At 42.2% G+C, this 23616-nt stretch overlaps 1 protein-coding gene across 6 annotated transcripts; it reads right to left on the bottom strand.

The window, feature by feature from the left end:
- Positions 1-446: 446 nt before the first annotated feature.
- On the bottom strand, positions 447-23099 carry LOC105028062 (H-2 class I histocompatibility antigen, Q10 alpha chain-like). 6 transcript variants are annotated; one of them, XM_029122759.2, is made up of 8 exons: positions 22932-23099; positions 8445-8717; positions 7978-8271; positions 6685-6969; positions 6518-6550; positions 3975-4025; positions 2677-2739; positions 447-1138 (listed from the first exon to the last, which is right to left on the bottom strand). In XM_029122759.2, the coding sequence occupies exons 1-8, from the start codon at positions 23002-23004 to the stop codon at positions 1131-1133; spliced, it is 1080 nt and encodes a 359-aa protein (XP_028978592.2). In that variant the 5' UTR covers positions 23005-23099; the 3' UTR covers positions 447-1130. The 6 variants fall into 6 exon arrangements, with proteins under 6 accessions (XP_028978592.2, XP_028978590.2, XP_028978593.2 ...); XM_029122757.2 differs by having other exon boundaries at positions 6437-6550; XM_029122760.2 differs by lacking the exon at positions 6518-6550 and having other exon boundaries at positions 22932-23098.
- Between the last annotated feature and the right edge of the window lie 517 nt (positions 23100-23616).

The raw sequence follows: 23616 nt of genomic DNA on the forward strand, positions 1-23616 counted from the left end.
CCACAACTAGCTATGATGTCAGAATTGCTATTTCCTGTTCAATCTCACTGCACTATACACTGCCAGACAGTTATTTTGATGTGTAGTGGTGGCATCAGCACCTTCCGGGGGTTCACTAGTGACTCCCACTTGACGTTGTTCAAACCCACAGAGAACTTGGTCCACTGCGGCCTGTCCTGCCTGTGGTAGTGCACCTTGTTGTCTCTGCTGTCCCAAAGACAAAGATAGCAGAGAAACTTTGTGAAGTTTCCATCAGGAATGCCACCATTTTGAAGTCTCTTATTGACCTCCCAGCAATACTCATCACACTTGAAGGCATCCAGCAAGGTCTTCATGCTGTTGTATTTACAGTTAGGTCTGGGAATATTTGTACACTGACACAATTCTCATAATTTTAGCTCTGTACACCACCACAATGGATTTGAAATGAAACAACCGAGATGCAATTGAAGTGCAGACTTTAAGCTTTAATTCAAGGGGTTGAACAAAAGATTTGTATGCAACATTTATGAATTGCAACTATTTTCATTCACAGTCCCCTTATTTCAGGGGCTCAAATGTAATTGGACAAATTAACACAATCATAAATGAAGTGTTCATTTTTAATACTTTGTCGAGAATACTTTGCATGCAATGATTATTGAAGTCTGGAACACATGGGCATCATCAAACATTGGGTTTCCTCATTTGTGATACTTTGCCAGGCCTTAACTGCAGCTCTATTCAGTTCTTGTTTGTTTATGGGTCTTTCTGCAAGTTTTGTCTTCAGCAAGTGAAATGCATGTTTGATTGGGTTGAGATCAGGTTTGCCAGCTAGGCAACACTTAATAATTATTGTCTACTTCTCAAATTACCTATTCATATGACTTTATGACTCTCAAATAACAGCTAATCAAGCAATACATTATTCTTCAGTATGACTCTCAATTTACTGTTCTATGACTTCTATCAATTAACTGGCTCTATGACTCTCTTGACTAACTTGCTCTTTCGAATCCTTCTCTCTAATTTCCATTTGCATGTGTGTCTCAAACTGATCAGTCTGATTAAAAAAGCAACAGCAACGCAAAATGATAAAATGATTGACCATCCATATGCTGATATTAGGGTTGTTGGCAGGCATTGGTCATCTAGCCACCTGCAAATGAACAGACAAGGAAAATGGGCATTATTAGATACAACACAGGTTACAGAGCATTGCTGTTAAAAAAATAAATAATGTGTTATCTGCTACAATAACGGACATAACATGCAAATGTGGATGGAAATGATTGCCTGTATTTTTTAATATCATGAAATAATCTAGGATCTTAAATGTTTATTTGGGGTCAATAACAACAAACAGAAACATCAATTGTACAGCTCCGGAAAATAATAAGGTGCAGTTATCTCTTAATTTTTCCAGAGCTCTGTAAGAACAAGAAACCAGGCAAGCCTAATTCAGCCGGCCCGCAATAGAATGCGTTGCCTGCCCTCTGGAGATTCAAAGTCAGGTCGCCCAAGTAGAAGGCTGTGTTAAGCACTACACCATAGAGCTGTATGTTAGACGGGTTTCAGTTATACTCGTGTCTACCCTGAACAAATCCTCTTTTGCCACTGGCCGTTTTAACAGTTAATAGGCCATTTGTGAAAGACTTTGATACAGTTAAACTGACTAACGTTTCTCACAAAGTACCTCCACCACAAATAGCGTCTATGTGTGGTGTTTGCCACTGGCCGTTTAAACAGCGTATAAGCCACTAATAAGCTTTCATGGCAAAACAACATACCTTTTTCTTTCATTCGTGAATTAAATTGATACAATAACTATCAATAGAGGTGATGATAACTATTTAATCAAGTGAAAAGACAAGTGAATCGTGGAATCTACCAGAAATAATTAATAAATGGCGTTGCCCTCAGTAGATTTGAACTTAGGACTTCCACATGAGAGGCACTGTCTTACTGAGGATTGTGTTAAACTGACTAACGTTTCTTATTAAGTTTACCTCCACCATAGCGTCTATGAACTGTATGGCTTTTGCCACTGGCTGTTTTAACAGCTTATTAGCCAGTAACAGGCTTACTAGTATCTACTAAATTCCTAGGAATAATCATAAGAATTGAGCAATTGCTAGTGAGACTTAAGATTAACTTTTCTATGCCAGAAACAGTCGCAATATAACTATATACAGTTTCAGTTAAGGCATACTATAACGTAACTACCATGTTGTATCCAGCAAATGTGTTTGTCTATCCTGACCCAAAACGCATTCACAGATGCGTACGGAAATCCACCAGAAACCATCGGAATGTAACCGTTAACAGTTTTATTTCAGGCGTACTATAATGTAGATACTGAAGGTTTTAACCAGCTAAGTTTCCGTCTATACAGAATAATTCATAAGGCGTACTTCGCTTTGCCTGTGAGGAGATATAAACTCGGGACCTATAGTTCGCAGGTCCGCTTCTCTAACCATTACGCTATTTAACATGGGGGTACTCAGACCGTCAGTCAGTCAGTCAGTCACTCAGTCAGAGACATTCGATCTTCTTGGCCTGCTCCGCTTACGCGGTCCAGCCAAAACTAGATGATCCCTAATATACTCAGGGTTGGATTTCATTGATATTGTTCAACTGATCAAAATCAACCAGTTGAAGCAGAGATAAGAGAAGTTGAGATACATCCAGACGTACTTCCATTAGGCAGCATGTTCTGTTTCACTCCTCCTTCTGAGTACACATTATGTAGGGTTTGACCTGAAACAGTGGCAGAGAGAATGTATTTCAAATAATTTGTAAACACAGTGTTGAAGTCTAACACTTCCCCGAGTTGGTTTGTTGGAAAGGAGAATAACACACCAGGAGTCAGGTCAATTACCGTACCGCATATTCCGTTTTATTATAAGTGTCGCCGCACAATGTCTGAAATTCAACAGTCACATCTGCATTATTTATACTTCAAACACGCCTAAAAAGTGGAGGCGTTAAGTTAGCCAAGCAAGTGTGCCATTGGCCATATTTATGTTCTATACCTTATATGTGTAAATGCAGCACAGGCGTCATCTTGCCCTTGGTGGTTTCTGTCTTGTGTCTATTCTTAATTCAGCCCTGTTCCAGACTATGTGTGTGTGTTGTTAATCTGTTTCCTGTTTGTCAAAGACAGACATGCTAAATCTTTCTCTGCCCAGCCACAGCCTGAATAAGATTTCCTGTTTGCCGTGCACTTCACCCCAGCTGCTGTTGGCCATTCTGTTTGTAGGTCACTTGATGTCATCCTACGGTTGTTGAGTGACATTCAAATGAGTTGTCGGTCATCTCGGTCAGTTTTCACCCTCTGCCAGTCTTTAGCTTTGTTGTCCCCAATTTCTGTTGCTTGACCTTGTTCTTATGAAATGTCGTCTTTGACATTTTCAGGATGGAAGCAACCTGACACTCACTGTATCCCTCTGCCAGTAAAGCCAGAATTGAACCCTTCTTTTCCTCACTTTTCCTCAAAGCTTTTCTTTTCAACTGTTTTTCATGCTGAATAGTTATTTTTTTATTCTAATTACCTTCGAGGTACTACTTGCACTGTTTTTGCCATCCAGCTGGTCCTATTGCAAGAGGATAGTGATGACAACTGCAGTGGTTTTTATACTTTTCCTCCTTAAATTAGATTTGGTTCAGGTAAACACCTAATCAGTACCTCTTTAAGTAAAATGAGGTGTGCCTGTGTTGGAATATAACAGACACTGGAATGGAATGGCTGCCATACATGTAGATATGCTGATTTAAGAAAAATTAGGAGTGGTCTCTTTTTTTCCAGAGCTGAATGTTGCCAAACTATGGGTCAAGAACATGATTGGTGTATAGAAAAAAGTGTAGGAGGGGCTGTCATAAATGTAATCTGGAATATACATTATTAAATCAATGTAACTGACAATCTTGAGAACCGTACCAGACTACTGTGAGATGTGTAGTGAATAAAATGCATGTTATTGCATCAACAGTACCATTTTGAGGATCCTGGGGCTTCTGATCCTTAAAAGTTTGTCTTCTGATACCTAAAACATTAGATTAAGATTAAGCCAAATATATCAGAGAAAATACAATACTTCGCTTTGTTTGAAATCCTGAAAATCATGCACTGAAATTATTTTTTAGATATGATCCAAATAAATTTTATATTAGATCAGTTTGTTATGAATACACTGGCACAGGATGGGGATCCAAGCGCAGAGCTCAACAAGGTTTAAAACCCATGTAACCAGTGGTCAAATGTGAGCATATGCTGTGTTGTGTAGAGTGTCACCTGTGGATATAACCATCCAAAGGAAGACTGGACACATCCCTGTTCTAATCTCCACCACTTCCAGATATGGCACATGTAGGGAATTCCAAAGTAAATAATTCAAGACACCCCATAAAAAAAACAAAACTAAAGAGAATCCTGAGTTAAAAAAATATGGGACTGCCATCTAGTGGTTAGCTCAGCATGAAACAAGCTTTTCCTGAAGCATTTCAGTCCTGGGTAGTGCAACTGAAGAAAACAATCAACTATGGGTGGCAAGGCATTGTCCAAACATCTTCGGCATAATGATAATGTTGTGGACATGCACATGTCAGGAGATGGATACAAAAAAATGTCAAAGGCTTTATCAGTGCCTAGAACCACAGTGAAGTCTGTTATTAAGAAGTGAAATGTATTTGGTACAACACAGACCCTCCCTGGGCCAGGACGTCGATCCAAACTGGATGAAAGAGCCAAGAGGAAACTGGTCAGAGAGGCGAATGTCCTTGCATGGCCTAGTCAGAGCCCGGACTTAAAACCCATTGAAGGCATACAGCAACTCTGAAGCAGTTGCAGGAATTCATGACAAAGAGTGGTCATTGTGTGCATGTGACAACAATATCACAAATTCTCCACAAATGTGGCTTGTATGGGAGGGTTGCAAGAAAAAAGCCACTCCTCAAGAAAGGCCACATGCAGTCACGACTGAGCTTTGCCAAAACGCACCTTGAAGATTCTAAGGTCACGTGGAAAAAGGTGTTATGGTCAGATGAGACTAAAATTGAATTATTTGGCCTCAACGCCAAACGATATGTCTGGCGAAAACCAATACAGCTCACCATCCAAATAACATAATTCCTACAGTAAATTATGGAGGTGGTAATATCATGTTATGGTGTGGTTTCTCTGCAGCAGGGACTGGAGCACTTGTCAGGATAAAAGGAACAATGGATGGGGCAAAATACTGTCAAATTCTTGAGGAAAATCTGCTGTTATCCGCCAGAAAGTTGTCAATGGGAAGAATATTTACCTTCCAACATGACAATGACCCAAACCACACAGCAAAACTGACCACACACAGTGGTTGAAAGAGAAAAAGGTGAATGTCCTTGCATGGCCTAGTCAGAGCCCAGACTTAAACCCCATCTGTGGAATGACTTGAAGACAGCAGTCCACAAACAGTCACCATCAAATGTAACTGAACTTGAGCAGTTCTGCAAAGAAGAGTGGTCAAATATTGCAAAGTTAGTAGAGACATATCCCAACAGATTAAAGGCTGTAATTAAAGCAAAAGGTGGTTCAACAAAATACTGACACAAGGGGGTGATCCTTTTTCCAACTCAGTGATTATGTTTTGACATTTTTTTCACTTGGATATTATAAGTTGCACTGAGTAAATACAGCTGAATGAAACTGTGTTTGTCTTCATTTCAGGCTGCAAAGCAACAAAATCTGATTATTTTAAAGGGGGGTGATTATTTTCTATACCCACTGTATAAAGCACATCCTTCTACTATAAAGGATTACCATTTTAGAGGCCAAAATGTCAAGATAGTGACAGGCAGACTTTAAAACCCTAGATCTCAGTGGGTTAACAGTTTAACTCTTGTTGCAATAACCAACCAATCATGTTGTTTTCTTTCAGTACCAACGTTGTCTCACTTTTAATAGACAAAAGACACAGTCCACAATACAAAGACAGGGTCCCAAGGCGGACAAAGACAGGGTCCCAAAGCAGGCAAAAACAGGGTCCCAAAGCAGGCAAAGACAGGGGTCCCAAAGCAGGCAAAGACAGGGTCCCAAAGCAGGCAATAAGTTGGTACACAGGCGAGCAATTAGCGGAAGCAATAGTACACGAGGGGCTAGGCAGAGTCAAGGTCAAAATGAACAAGGATAGCGAAGGTATGATACAGCAACAACACAGGGAGTAGGAAACTGAAGGGCTTAGTGGAGTCGTGAACAAACAATACCTCACAAAGGACTAAGGACAGAACTGAATATAAAGGGCAACCAAGGGACAGGTGATAATCAAACACAGGTGATCAATATTCGGGTGATGAGGGGTGTGGTTGGACAGGTTGGCATGAAGGAGTGGTGACTGATGGCAGGGAGCCAGTGGATGGCATGACACTTCAGTTTCCTTCACATACTGCATAAAATTAAATCACAACATAAGAAACGTACATATATTGTTCGTCTTCCACAGAATCAAAATGAGGAGGAAGAGGAGGAGGACCACCAAGCCAACAGCACCAATGAAAATACCTATGTTTGGTCCACAATCACAGCATTTTCCATCTGTATTAAAGACAATTGATAATATTAAGCATTCAACTAGAATCCTTGATTGAAACAGTGACCTTCTAGATGTCATGACCCTCTAAGACATAGATATGGATGCGATACAGTACATTAAATGAGCAATACTTTACCCCATTTCTTCCGAATTGGCTCCTTCAGTGTTCTGTGGTCAACATGGCATTCATAATCATGTGTGTCTGCCTCTGGGATCTGCACACTCATCCTGATCTGGTAGGTGTCGTCATTATTGGGTAGGACTCCTTCAGAATGGACTCCATCATATTTGGTCAATGGGACACCATTCTTCCTAATCTGCATTTCTACATCTTTGGGATAGAAACCTGTTGCCATGCAGGTCAGTTGGAGTTGTCCTTTAGTTTTAGCCTTTTTAGCAAATCCATAGATCTTTGGAGGGTCTAAAGAGGGAACAGATTGAGAATATTAATAATTATTTATGATCTCATAGGTATGAGTGGTCATTTTTGTTTGTTTCTGTGTTGCTTGTAACTGCTTTGGGTAAGGCAAGTTCTTCTGCTATCAGGAAATTACCTCTGTGCAAATGTAACACTCTGCAAATGTCCACTGATTTAATAACTCCCACAGCAACAGTCTGCCTCAAGTCCCTCACTGCAAAACGACCCAGAGGGGGGAAGGTGACCCAGTGGGGGAAATGTCACACCAAGGAGTAATAGAGCGGTTTACAAGTGCATGGTGTAGCTGCATTGTGTTAGTACCCCAACCTGACAGCTCAACACTTGTCTGCAATGACTTTAGAGCTCTTAACGCTATCTCCTGTTTTGATGCCTGCCCGACGCCACGGATGGACAAACTCATAGAAAGACTGGAAAGCTAAACATGTTTCCACTTTAGACCTTGCCAAGGGCTATTGGCAGATTCCGCCACAAGACCGCCTTCGCCACACCAGAGGGCCATTACCAATATGTCCATCAGCTCTTCGACCTGCACGTAACCCCAGCAACATTCCAACGCCTAATGGACACTGAACTAAGACACCATCAAGCGTTTGCCGTAGGCATACATTGACAACTTGGTAATACACGGACTGGGAGGAACACGTGAGTAAATTACATGCAATGTTGGTGAGCCTGGAGGCTGCGGGGCTTTCGGACAACCACTTGGGCCTGGACAAAGCAGAGTATTTGGGTTCTACAATAGGAAATGGGTTAATCAAGCTGCAGAGAGAGAAGACTCATGCAGTGCAGGAGTGGCCAAGGCCAACCAACAAGAAGGCGCTGCATGTCTTCCTTGGGCTGACAAGCTATAATAGATGCTTCAACCCAAACTACGCTACCATAGCAGTGACCTTGACAGAGCTGATGAGGAAAACTGAGCAAAACAGAGGAACAAATATAGGTACGCCTAAACACGGAAGAGTAGCCATATGCCTGTTCTCAAATACTCACTGTCAGCACTACTGAATGTTTCATGCCCATATGACACGAACTTGGACAGCCAGTCCACACACTCCTTCTCCAGGTAACCCTTGGTGTACTGGTTCAGGATCTGTACCCCGTCCCACTTCCTCTTGGTTGGCAGAGCTTGAACAGCTGGGGCCACCCACTGACTAGTGACATCATCAAAGGCCAGGAAGTCATCACCATCATAGCTGTACTGGTCAGTGCCCTTTATGAAGCTCAATGTACCATCACTCTGTTTGTCAACCTCACAGCCATGCTTCCACTGAAGAATATGAACATCTGAGGGGAAGACCAATGGAAGAGATGCTGTGCTAGAAGTAATTTGCTGGTACATTTTCTTAGAAATTAATCAGTTTTTTAGCAAAATACTGTATGTAGCTAAGAGGAAAACCAGAATTATAGGGAATCAGCAATTATTATCTTTGGTTATGTAGAGTAACAGATCATCTCACCAGTGTTGTTGTGCTTCATACGTTCCATCAGGATGTTGACGTTGACTTTGAACCACTGCTCCTTGCTCTTACGGGACTGAGTGCCTTTTTCCCAGTAGTCTGGTGGCAGCTTCTCCTTCATCCAGTCCTGTCTGGGAATCTTCTGCTTGACATCGCTGTCATAGTAGTCAATCTGTCTGTCATTCATCAGGCCCATGGCAGTGAACTCATGGATACCAGGCAATTCAACTGGCTTTGACAGGGCAGTGTAGATGTAGTTCAATGAGTAGATCTCTGTAGTGGAAAAATTATCAAAGATCAAAAGCAATTGCGTTTTAAAGACTGTCTGGCAGGGTCCAACCCTAACTTTGTTGTCACTGGCCCTGTTGGACCAATTGGTCTAAAATCTACTGATTGAATTTTTATTGGCCGAACTGAATTTGAAAAATAAACAATACAATTTTATTGACCAGAAATATTGTATGTAAATATCAAATCATCAGAATATGGATTTATACCAGAGTTTTGCATGTGATGTGGGACATAAGAGCTGATACAAGCAATTGGTGTTTACATAAATAAGATGCAACACAAATCATTACATTTTAATAAATGGTTATCAAAATATTACTATGAATATCATTATCATATTTTCATGAAGATAATTGCTTGATAAAATAATTTAGTTGATTTATGGTTTATGAGTTATTTATGGCGTATTACAGTACTTGCACTAGTTGGTTGACTGGTTCTAGTGTCACTGCTAGCAAGCACTTAGGCAGGCATAGTTAACATGACACTCTCTGTCCACAAGCTATGTCCGTATGGTTTCTCTATCCGTATCCAATGACTATGTGATGGGTGTTGTCCGTGAATGGTTTCTCCCTCTTCACAACATGATGGTCGTAATTAGTTTTTCAATTTGGCTACGCCCACATCATTCATTCGGAGCAGGCAGACATTCATTGGTGCAGCATCAGGGTTGTCAACAGCCCGCTTAGCCGCAATACACGCAACATGCTGCAGGGACTTCAGAACAGTAGTTCATAACATGGGTTGGTTGCACTGCAGACCAGCACGTCTTTATTACCTTAATACAGTCGAACTAATACTATTGAATTCACAAACTCCTGAGTTGTTTGTGCTTTTTGGTGGGAAAAAGGGAACAATTTTCCACAACAATGTCAGGTCATACTGGTCCCCGGCCAGCGGGACATCATTAATGTTGAACCCTGCTGTATGGGATACTCCGGAAAACAGGAAGCATGTGGTTCTCCAGGGATATTTTTTTTATTTTTGTGTTGCCTATAACTGTTTTTGATTCTGTGCACTGACAAAAGTATAAAACGAAGCTACATCCATTGATGTGTTGAAGGGCGTTGTGCCTCGCCTGTAGGTCCCTGGGTTACGATATCTGATGTACGTAATCCTCCAGAGTGGTATGTCAGGCATGCTCGGATTGCACAAGTTATGTAAAGATTGTGAGTATTACATAATGTGTATTTTCATGGGTGTTACAAGAATTTGTGAAACATACAAAAACACTGATCAGCCATAACATTATGACCACTGACAGGTGAAGTGAATAACATGGATACTCTCGTTATCATGGCACCTGTCAGTGGGTGGGACATATTAGGCAGCAAGTGAATTCCATCCTCAAAGTTGATGTGTTAAAAGCAGGAAAAATGGTCAAGCGTAAGAATGTGAGAGACTTTGACAAGGGCCAAATTGTAATGGCTAAACGACTGGGTCAGAGCATCTGCATAACTGGTTCCCATGTAGGGTGTTCCCGGTCTGCAGTGGTCAGTACCTATCAAAAGTGGTCCAAGGAAGGAAAAGCGGTGAACTGGGGACAGGGTCATGGGTGGCCAAAGCCTCATTGATGCATGTGGGGAGTGAAGGCTGGTCAGTGGTGTCTGTTAGAAATCGGCGGTTTCGTATAGTGGTCAAATAATGTATAACCCGTATCAAATCGAGGGAGAAGTTCGCTCAAGTTTATTGGAAAATTGCAACACAGATGTCATTCGGTGAACGTTCCATTATCTTCTCACTGTAATGTTAGTTGCCAGCTAGCCTATACATTAAGGGCGTTTCTACATAGCAAAGATCAGGTTTCCAAGACAGTAACCCCCATGCCAAATGGTCAATGTAAACATTCCTGGGGTTAGTAGTGCGCAACCTAGAGAGATAAAATAAACAGAGTTGTTTCTGTTCTTCTCATTATCTAAGCATATTCACTTCCAATGAAACGTACATTCATATTGTAATTGTTAATGCTCAGATTCCACAGGTCCGATCCAACAGATGAGCTATTGTAGCTCAGATTGCTGGAAAGGCTAATGCTGGTACTGAGGAATGGTTTGAGGAACACAACAACAAGTTCAAGGTGTTGACTTGGCCTCCAAATTCCCCAGATTTCAATCCTATTGAGCAACTGTCTGATGTGCTGGACAAACAAGTCGAATCCATGGAGCCCCCACCTCTCAACATTCAGACTTCCAAGGTCTTGGTGCCAGATACCACAGCACACCTTCAGAGGTCTAGTGGAGTCCATGTCTCGACGGGTCAGGGCTGTTTTGACAGCAAAAGGGGGACCTACACAATATTAGGCAGGTGGTCATAATGTTTTTGGCTGATCGGTGTATATATGTGTGCTTTGAGGACTAGTGCGCTACATTTGTTTAGTACACCTAAGGGACATCACAGACCTCGCCAGGCCCAATATCCACTAAAAACCTGAGAAAATAGCACCAGTGTTTAAAGCAATGTACTTTGTTTTGTGCCATCTGTGAGCATCATGTTATGTCTGTATACTGTGTTTATGTTTCTGTGTTTTTAATCACTGAACCTAAACCGTATGTTTAAACCTAAACTCAGTCTGTGTTCCTTGTTGAAATAAAGGTTTAATAATAATAATAATAATAATATTTTTCAGACCCCTCATTTCCTGGACAGTGCCCAGAATGTACATTTTAGGGACAGGGGAGTGGACTGTGTATTAGGTTTTTTATTTAATTTATCCTTTTTTATTAAAATTGTCTCATTGAGAAAAAATCATTTTAAGAGTTGATTTTGTGTTGATCTTGGAAAATTGTCTGGTCATTTTGGCAAATCTATACAAATTATATAACACTATGTAACACAATTTTTGTTCCTGTGTAGTAAGTGTTATTTCATGAATTGCTTAAGAATGATAGACAATGGCTATTATTCCCCACAAACTTTGCTTTATAAATAAATCAATTGTTACATGGTGTAATCATTATAGAAGTACAACAAAAAATATGGCCTTTTTACATTTTGAGGATGGTATTAACATGTGAGACCAAGTGGTTTGTTGTCTAGCTTAAATAACAGTGTTCGAGAGATACCTTTTGTTAAGCTAATACTAGTAATGCAAATGTAATATTCATTGTCAATAACATTACACAATGTTTAGTTGGGATAGTATTTAGCAATATTTCTGGTGTCACCAGAAATAGAATTTCAGTTCAGACATTGAAATTCAAAATACATTTTCTTTAAAGTTGCTTTTAGTTTCAGTTAAAAAATGTATTTCAAATATTAAATAAAAAAATTCAGTTCTAATATTCTAATTCAAAACTTCAACATCCTGGTACCAGATTGGGTGGTTTCCTGCACAATTGGGCTATTTTTTAAGTCAATGTGCAGGCAGAAATGGGCTTTGGCATGTCAATTTACATATATGGTTGGTTAGAAAAAGCTTTTTTTTGTGGAGTCTGTGGGTGATTGAGTGGTTTACAATCAATGAAATGAAAAAGAAAGTAATACTGTAGTTAGCTAGGTAAACAAACAAGCTGGGGATAGCTAGCTGCTTACCAATTAAAATGTTGTTACTACAAAACAGTTGTGATGATTAATACTGTAAAAGAAACTATAACAAAGAATGAAGAGAAACTGTACACATACAGCTCTTTTTATTATTTATTTCAATGTATGTGCATAATGGGAGTTGAATGCTTGCAATGTGTAAAGCAGTGTTTCTCAACCCTGCTCCTGGAGGCACTCCACCCTGCATGGTTTAGATCTCTCCTTGCTCTAACATACCTTTACGCATGTGTTAGGTGATTTATGCACATTTTGGCTCTAAATTGTCCTGTTTCGACAACATGTTTGGTACCAAGAACTTAAGGAGGGGCTCACATGTGGAGGGAAGTGTAAAACATAAATCAGATTAGTTTTTTTTGCTACGAAAAATAAAAGGTGATATTGTTCTGGTAGTAAAATAACATAAACATTGACACCATGCTCAGTTTGTTTATAATACGGCGTTGGAGTAAAATTAATAAAACTAATTTCTTCCTCAAACTCCTGCGACCGTCTACTTCTCCACCTACACTTCTCCACCTAAAACCTATGACACCGCAACTAGTGTATTCAGTATTTAGTTAAAAACGAATGTATTTTGTCAAAACGATCTCACTTGAAGGATTTGGGAGAATTCTGAGGTAATTTTATGTTATAGGTTCTGTACGCTCTGTCTAGATCTCAGTGCTCCGTATTTTTTTAATGAGTCAATGGCATCGTATCACTTTCGGTCCTTACAACTCTTTCCGTTCTGAGTCTTTGCTTCCCTGTACTGTTGCTTTATTATATTTATTTTATCAGGGATCGGTTTGTTAGATCGGATGAAAACCATTACAAGAAGCCTAAAGCAAACAAAACACATTACAATTCGAATAGCACAACATGCTGCGTTTTCACAGCAAGTAACAAGTCAACCTGTAAACTCTGCCCTATAGTCCTATAGTCTGGGGCTTGGCACCAAGTGAGAGCCGAGTTACTCGACCACGGCCTAGTAGCTAACTGGCACTGTCCCGTGTCAATGGAATCAGAACAGTCTGGACTTTTGGGTAAGTGGAAACTAGGCAATTGTCTCCTGGGGCCCCCTAATATTCCATGCGCAGGGGCTATGGTCAGCTTGACTCCTGACTCCTGTTGACATCAGCCCACCAGGTTGCATCAATAGTTTTTTCCTCAGACTTTACACTCGGCTATGAAAAGCCAATTAACATCACAGACATTCTGTTTTTGCACCCTGTCAGGGATCACCCTGGTACTGCTTTCCTAGCACAGGAGACAAATTCAAAGCCCGAAGGAAGAGAGGAAGATTATTTTACAATATCAAATGTTTTTGCGGTGGCCCAATCGGGACCGTCACTTGCTAGTTTGATTAGTTTCGACTTTACTTTTTACTGGCCCGGGGCCATCGTAATTGTCGAGCCCTGTACATCCTCCTCCTTTCACGACTTTTCCTAAATAGGTATATATTATACTTTTCCTTTGTCAGAATTCTCAACTGACAAGTGGATAACGATTTAGAGACTATGTACCTGTTTTTTGTACCCTGTTTTCCTACTTAATCCGCCAACAGCCCACGCCACTTGGCGTTGGAACCAAATAGTACCCAGGCGCTAACCACCCCTCGCGGAATGCATGACGTCAATGGAAAAATGCCCAGATGAATGTTTAGAGCCTCGGTAGAATTTGAATGAACTTAAAAATGAAAAATACAATTTCCATGACCATTACCATACCATCTTCTTCCGCTTATCCAGGGTTGGGTCGCGGGGGCAGCAGTATAAGCAGAGATGCCCAGACTTCCCTCTCCCTAGACACTTCCTCCAGCTCTTCCGGGGGGACACTGAGGCGTTCCCAGGCCAGCCAGGAGACAAAGTCCCTCCAGCGTGTCCTAGGTCTTCCCCGGGGTCTCCTCCCGGTGGGACGGGCCCTGAACACCTTCCCAGGAAGCTGCACTGATCCGTCTGTCAATCTCCTGTTCCATCCTTCCCTCATTCGTGAACAAGACCCCTATATACTTAAACTCCTCCACTTGAGGCAGGCACTCTACACCAACCTGAAGTGGGCAAGCCACCCTTTTCCCACTGAGGACCATGGCCTTAGATTTGGAGGTACTGATTCTCATCCCCACTGCTTCACACTCGGCTGCAAACCGTCCCAGTGCATGCTGAAGGTCCTGGTTTGAAGGGGCCAACACGACAACATCATCAGCAAAGAGCAGAGACTAAATCGTGTGGTCCCCAAACCTGACACCCTCCGGCCCCTGGCTGCGCCTAGAAATTCTGTCCATAAAAATTACGAACAGAACCGGTGACAAAGGGCAGCCCTGCCGGAGTCCAACATGCACTGGGAACAAGTCTGACTTACTGCCGGCAATGCGGACCAAGCTCCTGCTTCGGTCGTACAGGGACATGACAGCCCTTAGCAAAGGACCCAGGACCACATATTCCCGAAGCACTCTCCACAGGATGCCGCGAGGGACACAGTCGAATGCCTTCTCCAAATCCACAAAACACACGTGGATTGGTTGGGCAAACTCCCAAGATCCCTCCAGCACCCCGTAGAGGGTATAGAGCTGGTCCAGTGTTCCACGGCCTGGACGAAAACCACACTGTTCCTCCTGAATCCGAGGTTCTACCATCAGCCGTATTCTCCTCTCCAGTACCCTGGCATAGACTTTCTCGGGGAGGCTGAGAAGTGTGATCCCCCTATAGTTGGAACACACCCTCCGGTCCCCCTTCTTAAAAAGATGGACCACCACCCCAGGCTGCCATCCCAGAGGTACTGTCCCCGACTGCCACGTGATGTTGCACAGGCGTTTCAACCAAGACAGCCCCACAACATCCAGAGACTTGAGGTACTCAGGGTGGATCTCATCCACCCCCGGTGCCTTGCCACCGAGGAGTTTCTTGACTACCTCTGTGACTTCAGCCCGGGTGATGGACGAGTCCACCTCTGAGCCCTCATCCTCTGCTTCCTCAATGGAAGACGTGACGGCGGGATTGAGCAGATCCTCAAAGTACTCCTTCCACCGCCCGACGACATCCCCAGTTGAGGTCAACAGCTGCCCACCTCTACTGTAAACAGTGTTGGTAGGGCACTGTTTCCCTCTCCTGAGGCCCCGGACGGTTTGCCAGAATCTCTTCGAGGCCAGCCGATAGTCCTTCTCCATGGCCTCACCGAACTCCTCCCAGGCCCGGGTTTTTGGGGTACCCGGAGACCTTACGGCCACAGCTCAGAGCGGCCGCTTCGACAATGGCGGTGGAGAACATGGTCCACTCGGACTCAATATCTCCAGCCTCCCTCGGGATCCAGTCGAAGCTCTGCTGGAGGTGGGAGTTAAAGATCTCTCTGACAGGAGACTCGGCCAGATGTTCCCAGCAGACCCTTACAGTACGCTTGGGTCTGCTGAGTCTTTCCAGCTTCCTCCCCCGCCATCGGATCCAACTCACCACCAGGTGGTGATCAGTTGACAGCTCCGCCCCTCTCTTAACCCGAGTGTCCAAGACATACGGCCGCAGGTCAGATGAAATGACAACAAAGTCGATCATCGACCTACGGCCTAGGGTTTCCTGGTGCCACGTGCACTGATGGACACCCTTATGCTTGAACATGGTGTTCGTTATGGACAAACTGTGACTAGACTCGGGTTCAGATCAGGGGGGCCATTCCTCCCAATCACGCCCCTCCAGGTGTCACTGTCGTTCCCCACGTGGGCGTTGAAGTCCCCCAGTAGAACGATAGAGTCCCCAGTCGGAGCACTTTCCAGCACCCCTCCCAGAGACTCCAAGAAGGTCGGGCACTCTGCACTGCCGTTCGGCCCGTAGGCACAAACAACAGTGAGAGACCTATCCCCGACACGTAGGCGCAGGGAAACGACCCTCTCATTCACCTGGGTAAACTCCAACACATGGCAGCAGAGCTGGGGAGCTATAAGCAAACCCACAGCAGTCCGCCGCCTCTCACCATGGGCAACTCCAGAGTGGTGAAGAGTCCATCTTCTCTCAAGGAGTGTGGTTCCAGAGCCCAAGCCGTGCGTAGAGGTGATCCCGACTATGCTAAAATATTCTAAAGCATATTGTTTTAATTTTGATGTAGGTTTTACATGTTTAAGTGACATCAATTTGTAATAGCAAGAAGTGGTTCAGGACATGAAATGGACATGATGAAATGAAAGTATGACTTTTAGCCAGCAGATTTTTGGCCAGCAGAGTCTGAGGGGGCCAGGATAATGGTCAGAAGACACGTATATCATGGGCCAGAATTCATGGGTGGCCAGAATGGGTACTGCAACCAATGGCTTATCGACCCCAAAAAGTCCTTTAGAGAAAAGAAAAAAAGTATTTGATACACTGTCAATTTTCAGGATTTCCCACTTACAAAGCATGTAGAAGTCTGTTATTTTTATCATAGGTACTCTTCAACTGTGAATGACGGAATCTAAAAAAATCCAGAAAATCACATTGGCCCTCATTTATCATTCTTGCGTAGAAACGGGCGTGTATGTTGGTGTAAGATTTTGCTTACACTCCTCTCACCGCCTGATTTATGAAGCTGTGCGTACCTTTAAAGTCCAGGTGTACGCAATACCTGCCCTTGATAAATGCCGCGGCTGAAAACGATCGTCATTAGAATAACACGCCCCTATATATTCAAGTCTCCGCTTCCCCCACGCCTTCATTTTACGCCATGGACACACGGAAGACGGCAAAAAAGAGAAACTTCTCTGAGGTGGAGATTGAGACGATCACCAGGGAGGTAGAAAGAAATAAAATTATATTAAAATTGAGAATTGTTGTACGGTGGAAATCCAGCTTATAAAGCTGTTTGGATGAGCAAATTACCTATCACAATGCATTTTACAGCACGCGTTTGAAACAATTAGCATTTCATTTCGTAACATGTCAGATGTATTGGGGTGTTCAATAGTGATGATGATGATGTGATGTGGAGTACCATTCATTCACATTAATAATTGCATGACAATTTGTAATCTTCGTCTTATTATTTTACGATTTTTATTATTAATGACGTTTATTGTTATTTAGAAGAAGAATGTCGTTATTATTATTTGAAAGAAGAAGAATGTCATTTTTATTATTTTGTCAGTCTGAATTATATTTTGGTCATTAAAAGCCTTTTATTACTGAACCCAGTCTGTGCGCAACTGCCGGGCCTAACCCTGAAACGTCATGTAAAGCGCACAGGCTCGCATCTGAAGGAATACATAAAAATCAAATGCTTTGGTAAAGTCACACAAATTAAACATTGAAGTACATGTTGCACAAAAATAAACACTGAAGTTTATAATGATTATGTTGTTGTTGTTTTTACAGTGGGTCATAATATATCATATCTTTTAGTTTGTCAGTGCGTTAGGATTTCTTTTTCTGCGCATTTCCGAACTAACTCAAAACGTGCGTACACCACCTCCTGAGCTGGCGTAGAATTTGAGAGTGCCATACACCAACGTCCATATTGATAAATCTCACCGTGGTTTTGGGTGTACGCCAGGTGTACGCTGGAAATTTGGTGTACGCACTTTTGATAAATGAGGGCCAGTGTATGTAATCACATTAAATAGTAATTAATTTGCATTTTATTGCACGACATAAGTATTTGATACATCAGAAAAGCAGAACTTAATATTTGGTACAGAATCCTTTGTTTGCAATTACAGAGATCATATGTTTCCTGTAGTTCTTGACCAGGTTTGCACACACTGCAGCAGGGATTTTGTCCCACTCCTCCATACAGACCTTCTCCAGATCCTTGAGGTTTCGAGGCTGTCGCTGGGCAATACAGACTTTCAGCTCCCTCCAAAGATTTTCTATTGGGTTCAGGTCTGGAGACTGGCTAGGCCACTCCAGGACCTTGAGATGCTTCTTACGGAACACCTCCTTAGTTGCCCTGGCTGTGTGTTTGGGGTCGTTGTCATGCTGGAAGACCCAGCCACGACCCATCTTCAATGCTCTTACTGAGGGAAGGAGGTTGTTGGCCAAGTTCTTGCGATACATGGCCCCATCCATCCTCCCCTTAATATGGTGCAGTCGTGCTGTCCCCTTTGCAGAAAAGCATCCCCAAAGAATTATGTTTCCACCTCCATGCTTCACGGTTGGGATGGTGTTCTTAGGGTTGTACTCATCCTTCTTCTTCCGTCAAACACAGCGAGTGGAGTTCATGTGGTCTGATGAGACAAAAAGCTCTATTTTTGTCTCATCAGACCACATGACCTTCTCCCATTCCTCCTCTGGATCATCCAGATGGTCATTGGCAAACTTCAGACGGGCCTGGACATGCACTGGCTTGAGCAGGGGGACCTTGCGTGCGCTGCAGGATTTTAATCCATGACATCGTAGTGTGTTACTAATGGTTTTCTTTGAGACTGTGGTCCCAGCTCTCTTCAGGTCATTGACCAGGTCCTGCCTTGTAGTTCTGGGCTGATCCCTCACCTTCCTCGTGATCATTGATGCCCCACGAGGTGAGATCTTGAATGGAGCCCCAGACCGAGGGAGATTGATCATCATCTTGAACTTCTTCCATTTTCAAATAATTGCGCCAATAGTGGTTGCCTTCTCACCAAGCTGCTTGCCTATTGTCCTGTAGCCCATCCCAGCCTTGTGCAGGTCTACAATTTTATCCCTGATGTCCTTACACAGCTCTCTGGTCTTGGCCATTGTGGAGAGGTTGGAGTCTGTTTCATTGAGTGTGTGGATAGGTGTCTTTTATACAGGTAACAAGTTCAAACAGTTGCAGTTAATACAGGTAATGAGTGGAGAACAGGAGGGCTTCTTAAAGAAAAACTTACAGGTCTGTGAGACCCGGAATTCTTACTGGTTGGTAGGTGATCAAATACTTATGTCATGCAATAAAATGCAAATTATTTATATTCGGGAGATCTGCAGCATGAATGATGCCACTCTTTGGACAAATGATGAAAAAGTTGGGTAGAAATGTCCACCCTAACAGTGACTAGACGCCAAGTATGGCTAGCTTAGGCCACCATGTCTGATGACTCTAGACTCCACAGAGGGCCGAGTGTCTGCAGGTTTTTGGTTTTTCCCATAAATTGGTTCCCAGTTCAGACCTACACAACCAGATGAGGGTAGAAACTAACCAATTAGTGACCTAATTAATCAATCAAGTACAAGGAGAGAGCAAAAACCTGCAGACTCTCGGCCCTCCGTGGAACCGGTTTGACACCTCTGCTCTAGACGGATACTTTGCAACATACCGGGCCAGCAGTTTGGGCCTGCCACAGAGCGGGCCCCGTAGCACAGGTAGCAGATGAACCCACCTCCGCCAGTATGGAAACAACTGGGCAGAGCAGCTGCTCCACCACTAGCTCAAAGAGACATAATGGTGAGCCTCGCTGTTCTCTTGTCGTTCACCCTCCTGTTCCACACCAGGGAGCAATAATACAGTTCTACTCAACAGATTTTCTGTACCAAAAAAGGACAGAAGCTTCCATTCATTTCTGGATTCAAGACGTCTGATTATGTTTTTGAAAGTGCTCCCCTTTCACATGCTGCGAACGGTTGATGTTCTTCAAACCATAACAGCAGTGGAATGGTTCACATGATTGGATTTATAGGATGCTTATTTTTGCTTAGTTTTCACAAGATGCACCAGTGCACCACATCAAGCTGCAAGGAACAAAGATACTGCCATATCTCGATGACTGGCAGATTAGTGCAACTTCCAGAAAAGCACAGTAGCACATACAGATTTGACACACACATCTCAGCACTGGGCCTCTAAAAATTCCAAAAATATTATTTCCTGCCAACCTAATAAGTCACCTTCATCCAGGTAACAATCGACTTTCAAACCATGAAATCCTGTCCATCCACAAAACGCATGGATAACATTCTATATCTCTCCCTACACTTCCAGCAAGGTGCGGAAGTGAAGGTGCGAATGTTGCCTTAGCTAATGGGCATGCTAGCTGCGGCATCCGCCTAAATTCCTCTAGGTCTTTTAAGCTACCATTGTGCTCATACGTTTGCATACCCTGGCAGAAATTTAGATTTATTTTTGCATTGATTTTGAAAATATGTCTGATCATGCAAAGAATCTGTCTTTTATTTAAGGATAGTGATCATATGAAGCCATTTATTATCACATAGTTGTTTGGCTCCATTTTAAATTATAATAACAGAAATCACCCAAATGGCCCTGATCAAAAGTTTACATACCCTTGAATGTTTGGCCTCACCAGGTGACACACAGAGGTGAAAATGGTAATTAAATGTGAATTTCCCACACCTGTGGCTTTTGAAATTGCAATTAGTATCTGTGTATAAATAGTCAATGAGCTTGATAGCTCTCAACGTGGATGCACAACGCAGACTAGATACTGAGCAATCGGGAGCAGAAAATAACAGTCAAAGACATCCGTAACAAGATAATGGAACTTTATAAAGATGGAAAAGGATATAAAAAGATATCCAAAGCCTTGCAAATGCCAGTCTGTACTGTTCAATCACTTATTTAGAAGTGTAAAATTCAAGGATCTCTTGATGCCAACCCAAGGTCAGGTAGACCAAGAAAGATTTCAGCCAAAACTGCCAGAAGAATTGTTTGAGATTAAAAAAAAATCCCACAGGTAACCTCAGGAGAAATACAGGCTGCTCTGGAGAAAGACGGTGTGGTTGTTTCAAGGAGCACACTACAACGATACACTGCGCAAAAAATATTGTTTCATGGTCAAGCTGCCAGAAAGAAGCCTTTACTGCACCAATTCCACAAAAAAGCCCAGTTACATTGTGATCGACAGCATGATGGTGGCTCATTGATGTTTTGGGGGTGTGTGAGCTCTAAAGGCACAGGGAATCTTGTGAAAATTGATGGCAAGATGAATGCAGCATGTTATCAGAAAATACTGGCAGACAAATTGCATTCATCTGTATGAAAGCTGTGCATGGGACGCTCTTGGAATTTCCAGCACGACAATGACCCTAAGCACAAGGCCAAGTTGACCCTCCAGTGGATACAGCAGAAATAGGTGGAGGTTCTGGAGTGGCCATCACAGTTTCCTGGCAAAACGTAAAAACACTAAATGTACTAAATGTTGCAATAGTCCTTTAGGTTTTTCAAACCGTGGATAGCCGAGTTACCGGAACACAAAAGACGAATGCGAACCCAACGTACTAACTCCGAAGCGGAAGAACAGAGTCTGGTAAGTAACATCAGGTTACCTATATACCATGAGATAATGTACTACAAATGTGATCATTATAGATACATAGAAAAAAAATCTTATTTTGCTTATTAAATTATTTGTTTATTGTGCATCATCACTCAAATGCTACCTTTATAAGTACATTTTCATGCATGTTTATATTAGTTGAGGTTATTTAGCTTGGGTTAGGGTTAGCTGAAGATGGACTTTTCAACAAGACAATGACCATAAACACAAGGCTAAGTTGACCCTCCAGTGGTTACAGGTTGTGAAGGTTGTGGAGTGGCCATTACAGTCTCCAGACCGTAATGCAAGATGACCAAAGAATGCATGACCTTGAGGCATTTTGCCCAGACGAATGGGCAGCTATACCATTTACACAATATTTACTTGACTAATATTGCAATTTCTGACTGATTTAAGATTTTCAAACGAGTGTAAACAGTGTAGATAATCTCACTTAAAAATACAGGTCATAACCTACATAGTGTGCTATATTAAACTGAATTAAAAAAATATCTTGAGTCTGAGTCTCAAACTTGAGTCCCCATCTCTGCCACTCGCAAGCTTGAAGCAAACGTTTTCGCTAGCAGTTGCAATGTTAACTCAAACTAACATTGAAAATCCATCAAGCATTTAAACGGGTAAATTGGCAATTTGGAAATTGCACATGTCAGTATCGCAATTTCGATTATAATTTGCTTAATCGTGCAGCCTTATGTTTAAGGTATAATGATTTTAACAAGCTAGTTTTAGCCTGAGGTAGCTGTAAGGGAAATTATGAAACGGACGTAAATTATAGAATTGTCCAAGTGTTACTAAGGTTACTCATGTGACAACAGTTTGAAATAGCAAGGAGTCAGGAAATGACGAAACGGAAGTATTAGTTTTAGCCAGCCGAGTTTTTGCTAGCAGAGTCTGCGGGGCTGGAGCTGGATGCTATTGCAAAATGTGACCACCTCCTCTGGCTGATGCTCGTCTTGATCAACACTTAGTCTGCATCATCACCCCTTCTCAGCCAACTATTAAAAATGTATTCTTCTGAATCTAATTTTAAAGGCTGCTCTGATTTCTTTAAAACCCTAAGGCATTATCTTCTATTGGGATAAGATTCCCCAGCAGCTGGAAAAATGCCCCTTTTACTTCATAATCCATTACCCTAAGCATAGCCATCTTCAACATTCAAAAATATCACTAAACCTTTCTTTTTTGTGTCAGTAAATAGACATTCAACTAGACCCGAAACTAACCAACTTTGACTGGTTGTGGCTGGCATAAATATGGCATAAATTGCGCCCCGCACAAGCTCAACGACAGTTTGCCAGAGATGAGCACGTAGGGTTCCAATAACAATTTTATATGCTCATGTTTTACAGAGATTAGAAAGTGAATCATGCTCTTCTGAGTTACATTCCAGGCCGCAATCTAAATATAGTAGCTGTCTTGTAGCGTGCGCGTTTAAATGTCATTATCTTCAAGCTTCTGTCTACACAACTTACCGCATTGACTCTGAAAAATATATCCCGTCGCCACTAAAAACAAATAACTGAACATGTACATATTGTTAACCATAATGTACCACGTTTCTTCGATAAAAAAAAAAAAAGTGTTTTCGTTTCAAAACCTCCACCGTTCTTCAATCCGGTGCGCAGTAATTATGGGTCTTTCACGAGCTGGCGGCTCTTTTTGAACGGCTCTTTTTTGTAAACGTTGGAAAACGAATCGCATTGGTGAAAGTAGCCTGTCTACATTTGGCTCCTTAATTTCCTTAATTTTTATACTCAAACAACGATACTTTGCAGAGAATGTGAAAACATATTTATTAAAATTGTATATCCGCACTGCAGAAGCAATAGTGAGGAGGGCACGTATTTGTTTTCCTTGTGCAATAGTAGAAAAGAAAACAGCAGGCAGTCAAATGAACAGGTAGGATATAACCAATTTTAACATGCATTTAACGATTTACCGTTATTCCAGCCCACAGTTTTGCATTTACATTGGACATGTGCACATTTTTCATTGCTTTGGGGTTATTTATAAGCATTTTCAACAACGATCGTTATGGGAGTCAAATGAGCCGGCTCATTCAGGTTAACGGAGCCAAAAGAGTCGGTTCACCAAAAACACTAGCTATCGTTAGTGCGCAGTACGTAGACGCATGCTTTATTCATCCAATGAATTTTG

The sequence above is a fragment of the Esox lucius genome, chromosome 10 (genome assembly GCF_011004845.1).
Source record: "Esox lucius isolate fEsoLuc1 chromosome 10, fEsoLuc1.pri, whole genome shotgun sequence".
Lineage (NCBI taxonomy): Eukaryota > Metazoa > Chordata > Actinopteri > Esociformes > Esocidae > Esox > Esox lucius.

Excerpts from the sequence above, each read along its gene's own strand:
- LOC105028062 (XM_029122757.2), bottom strand. The coding sequence starts at position 23,004 with ATGGTTAACAATATGTACATGTTCAGTTATTTGTTTTTAGTGGCGACG. Across the intron at positions 6,551-6,684 it reads GCCAATTCGGAAGAAATGGG|ATGGAAAATGCTGTGATTGT; the intron begins GTAAAGTATTGC and ends TCTTTAATACAG. Across the intron at positions 2,740-3,974 it reads GCCCCAGGATCCTCAAAATG|GTCAAACCCTACATAATGTG; the intron begins GTACTGTTGATG and ends CCACTGTTTCAG.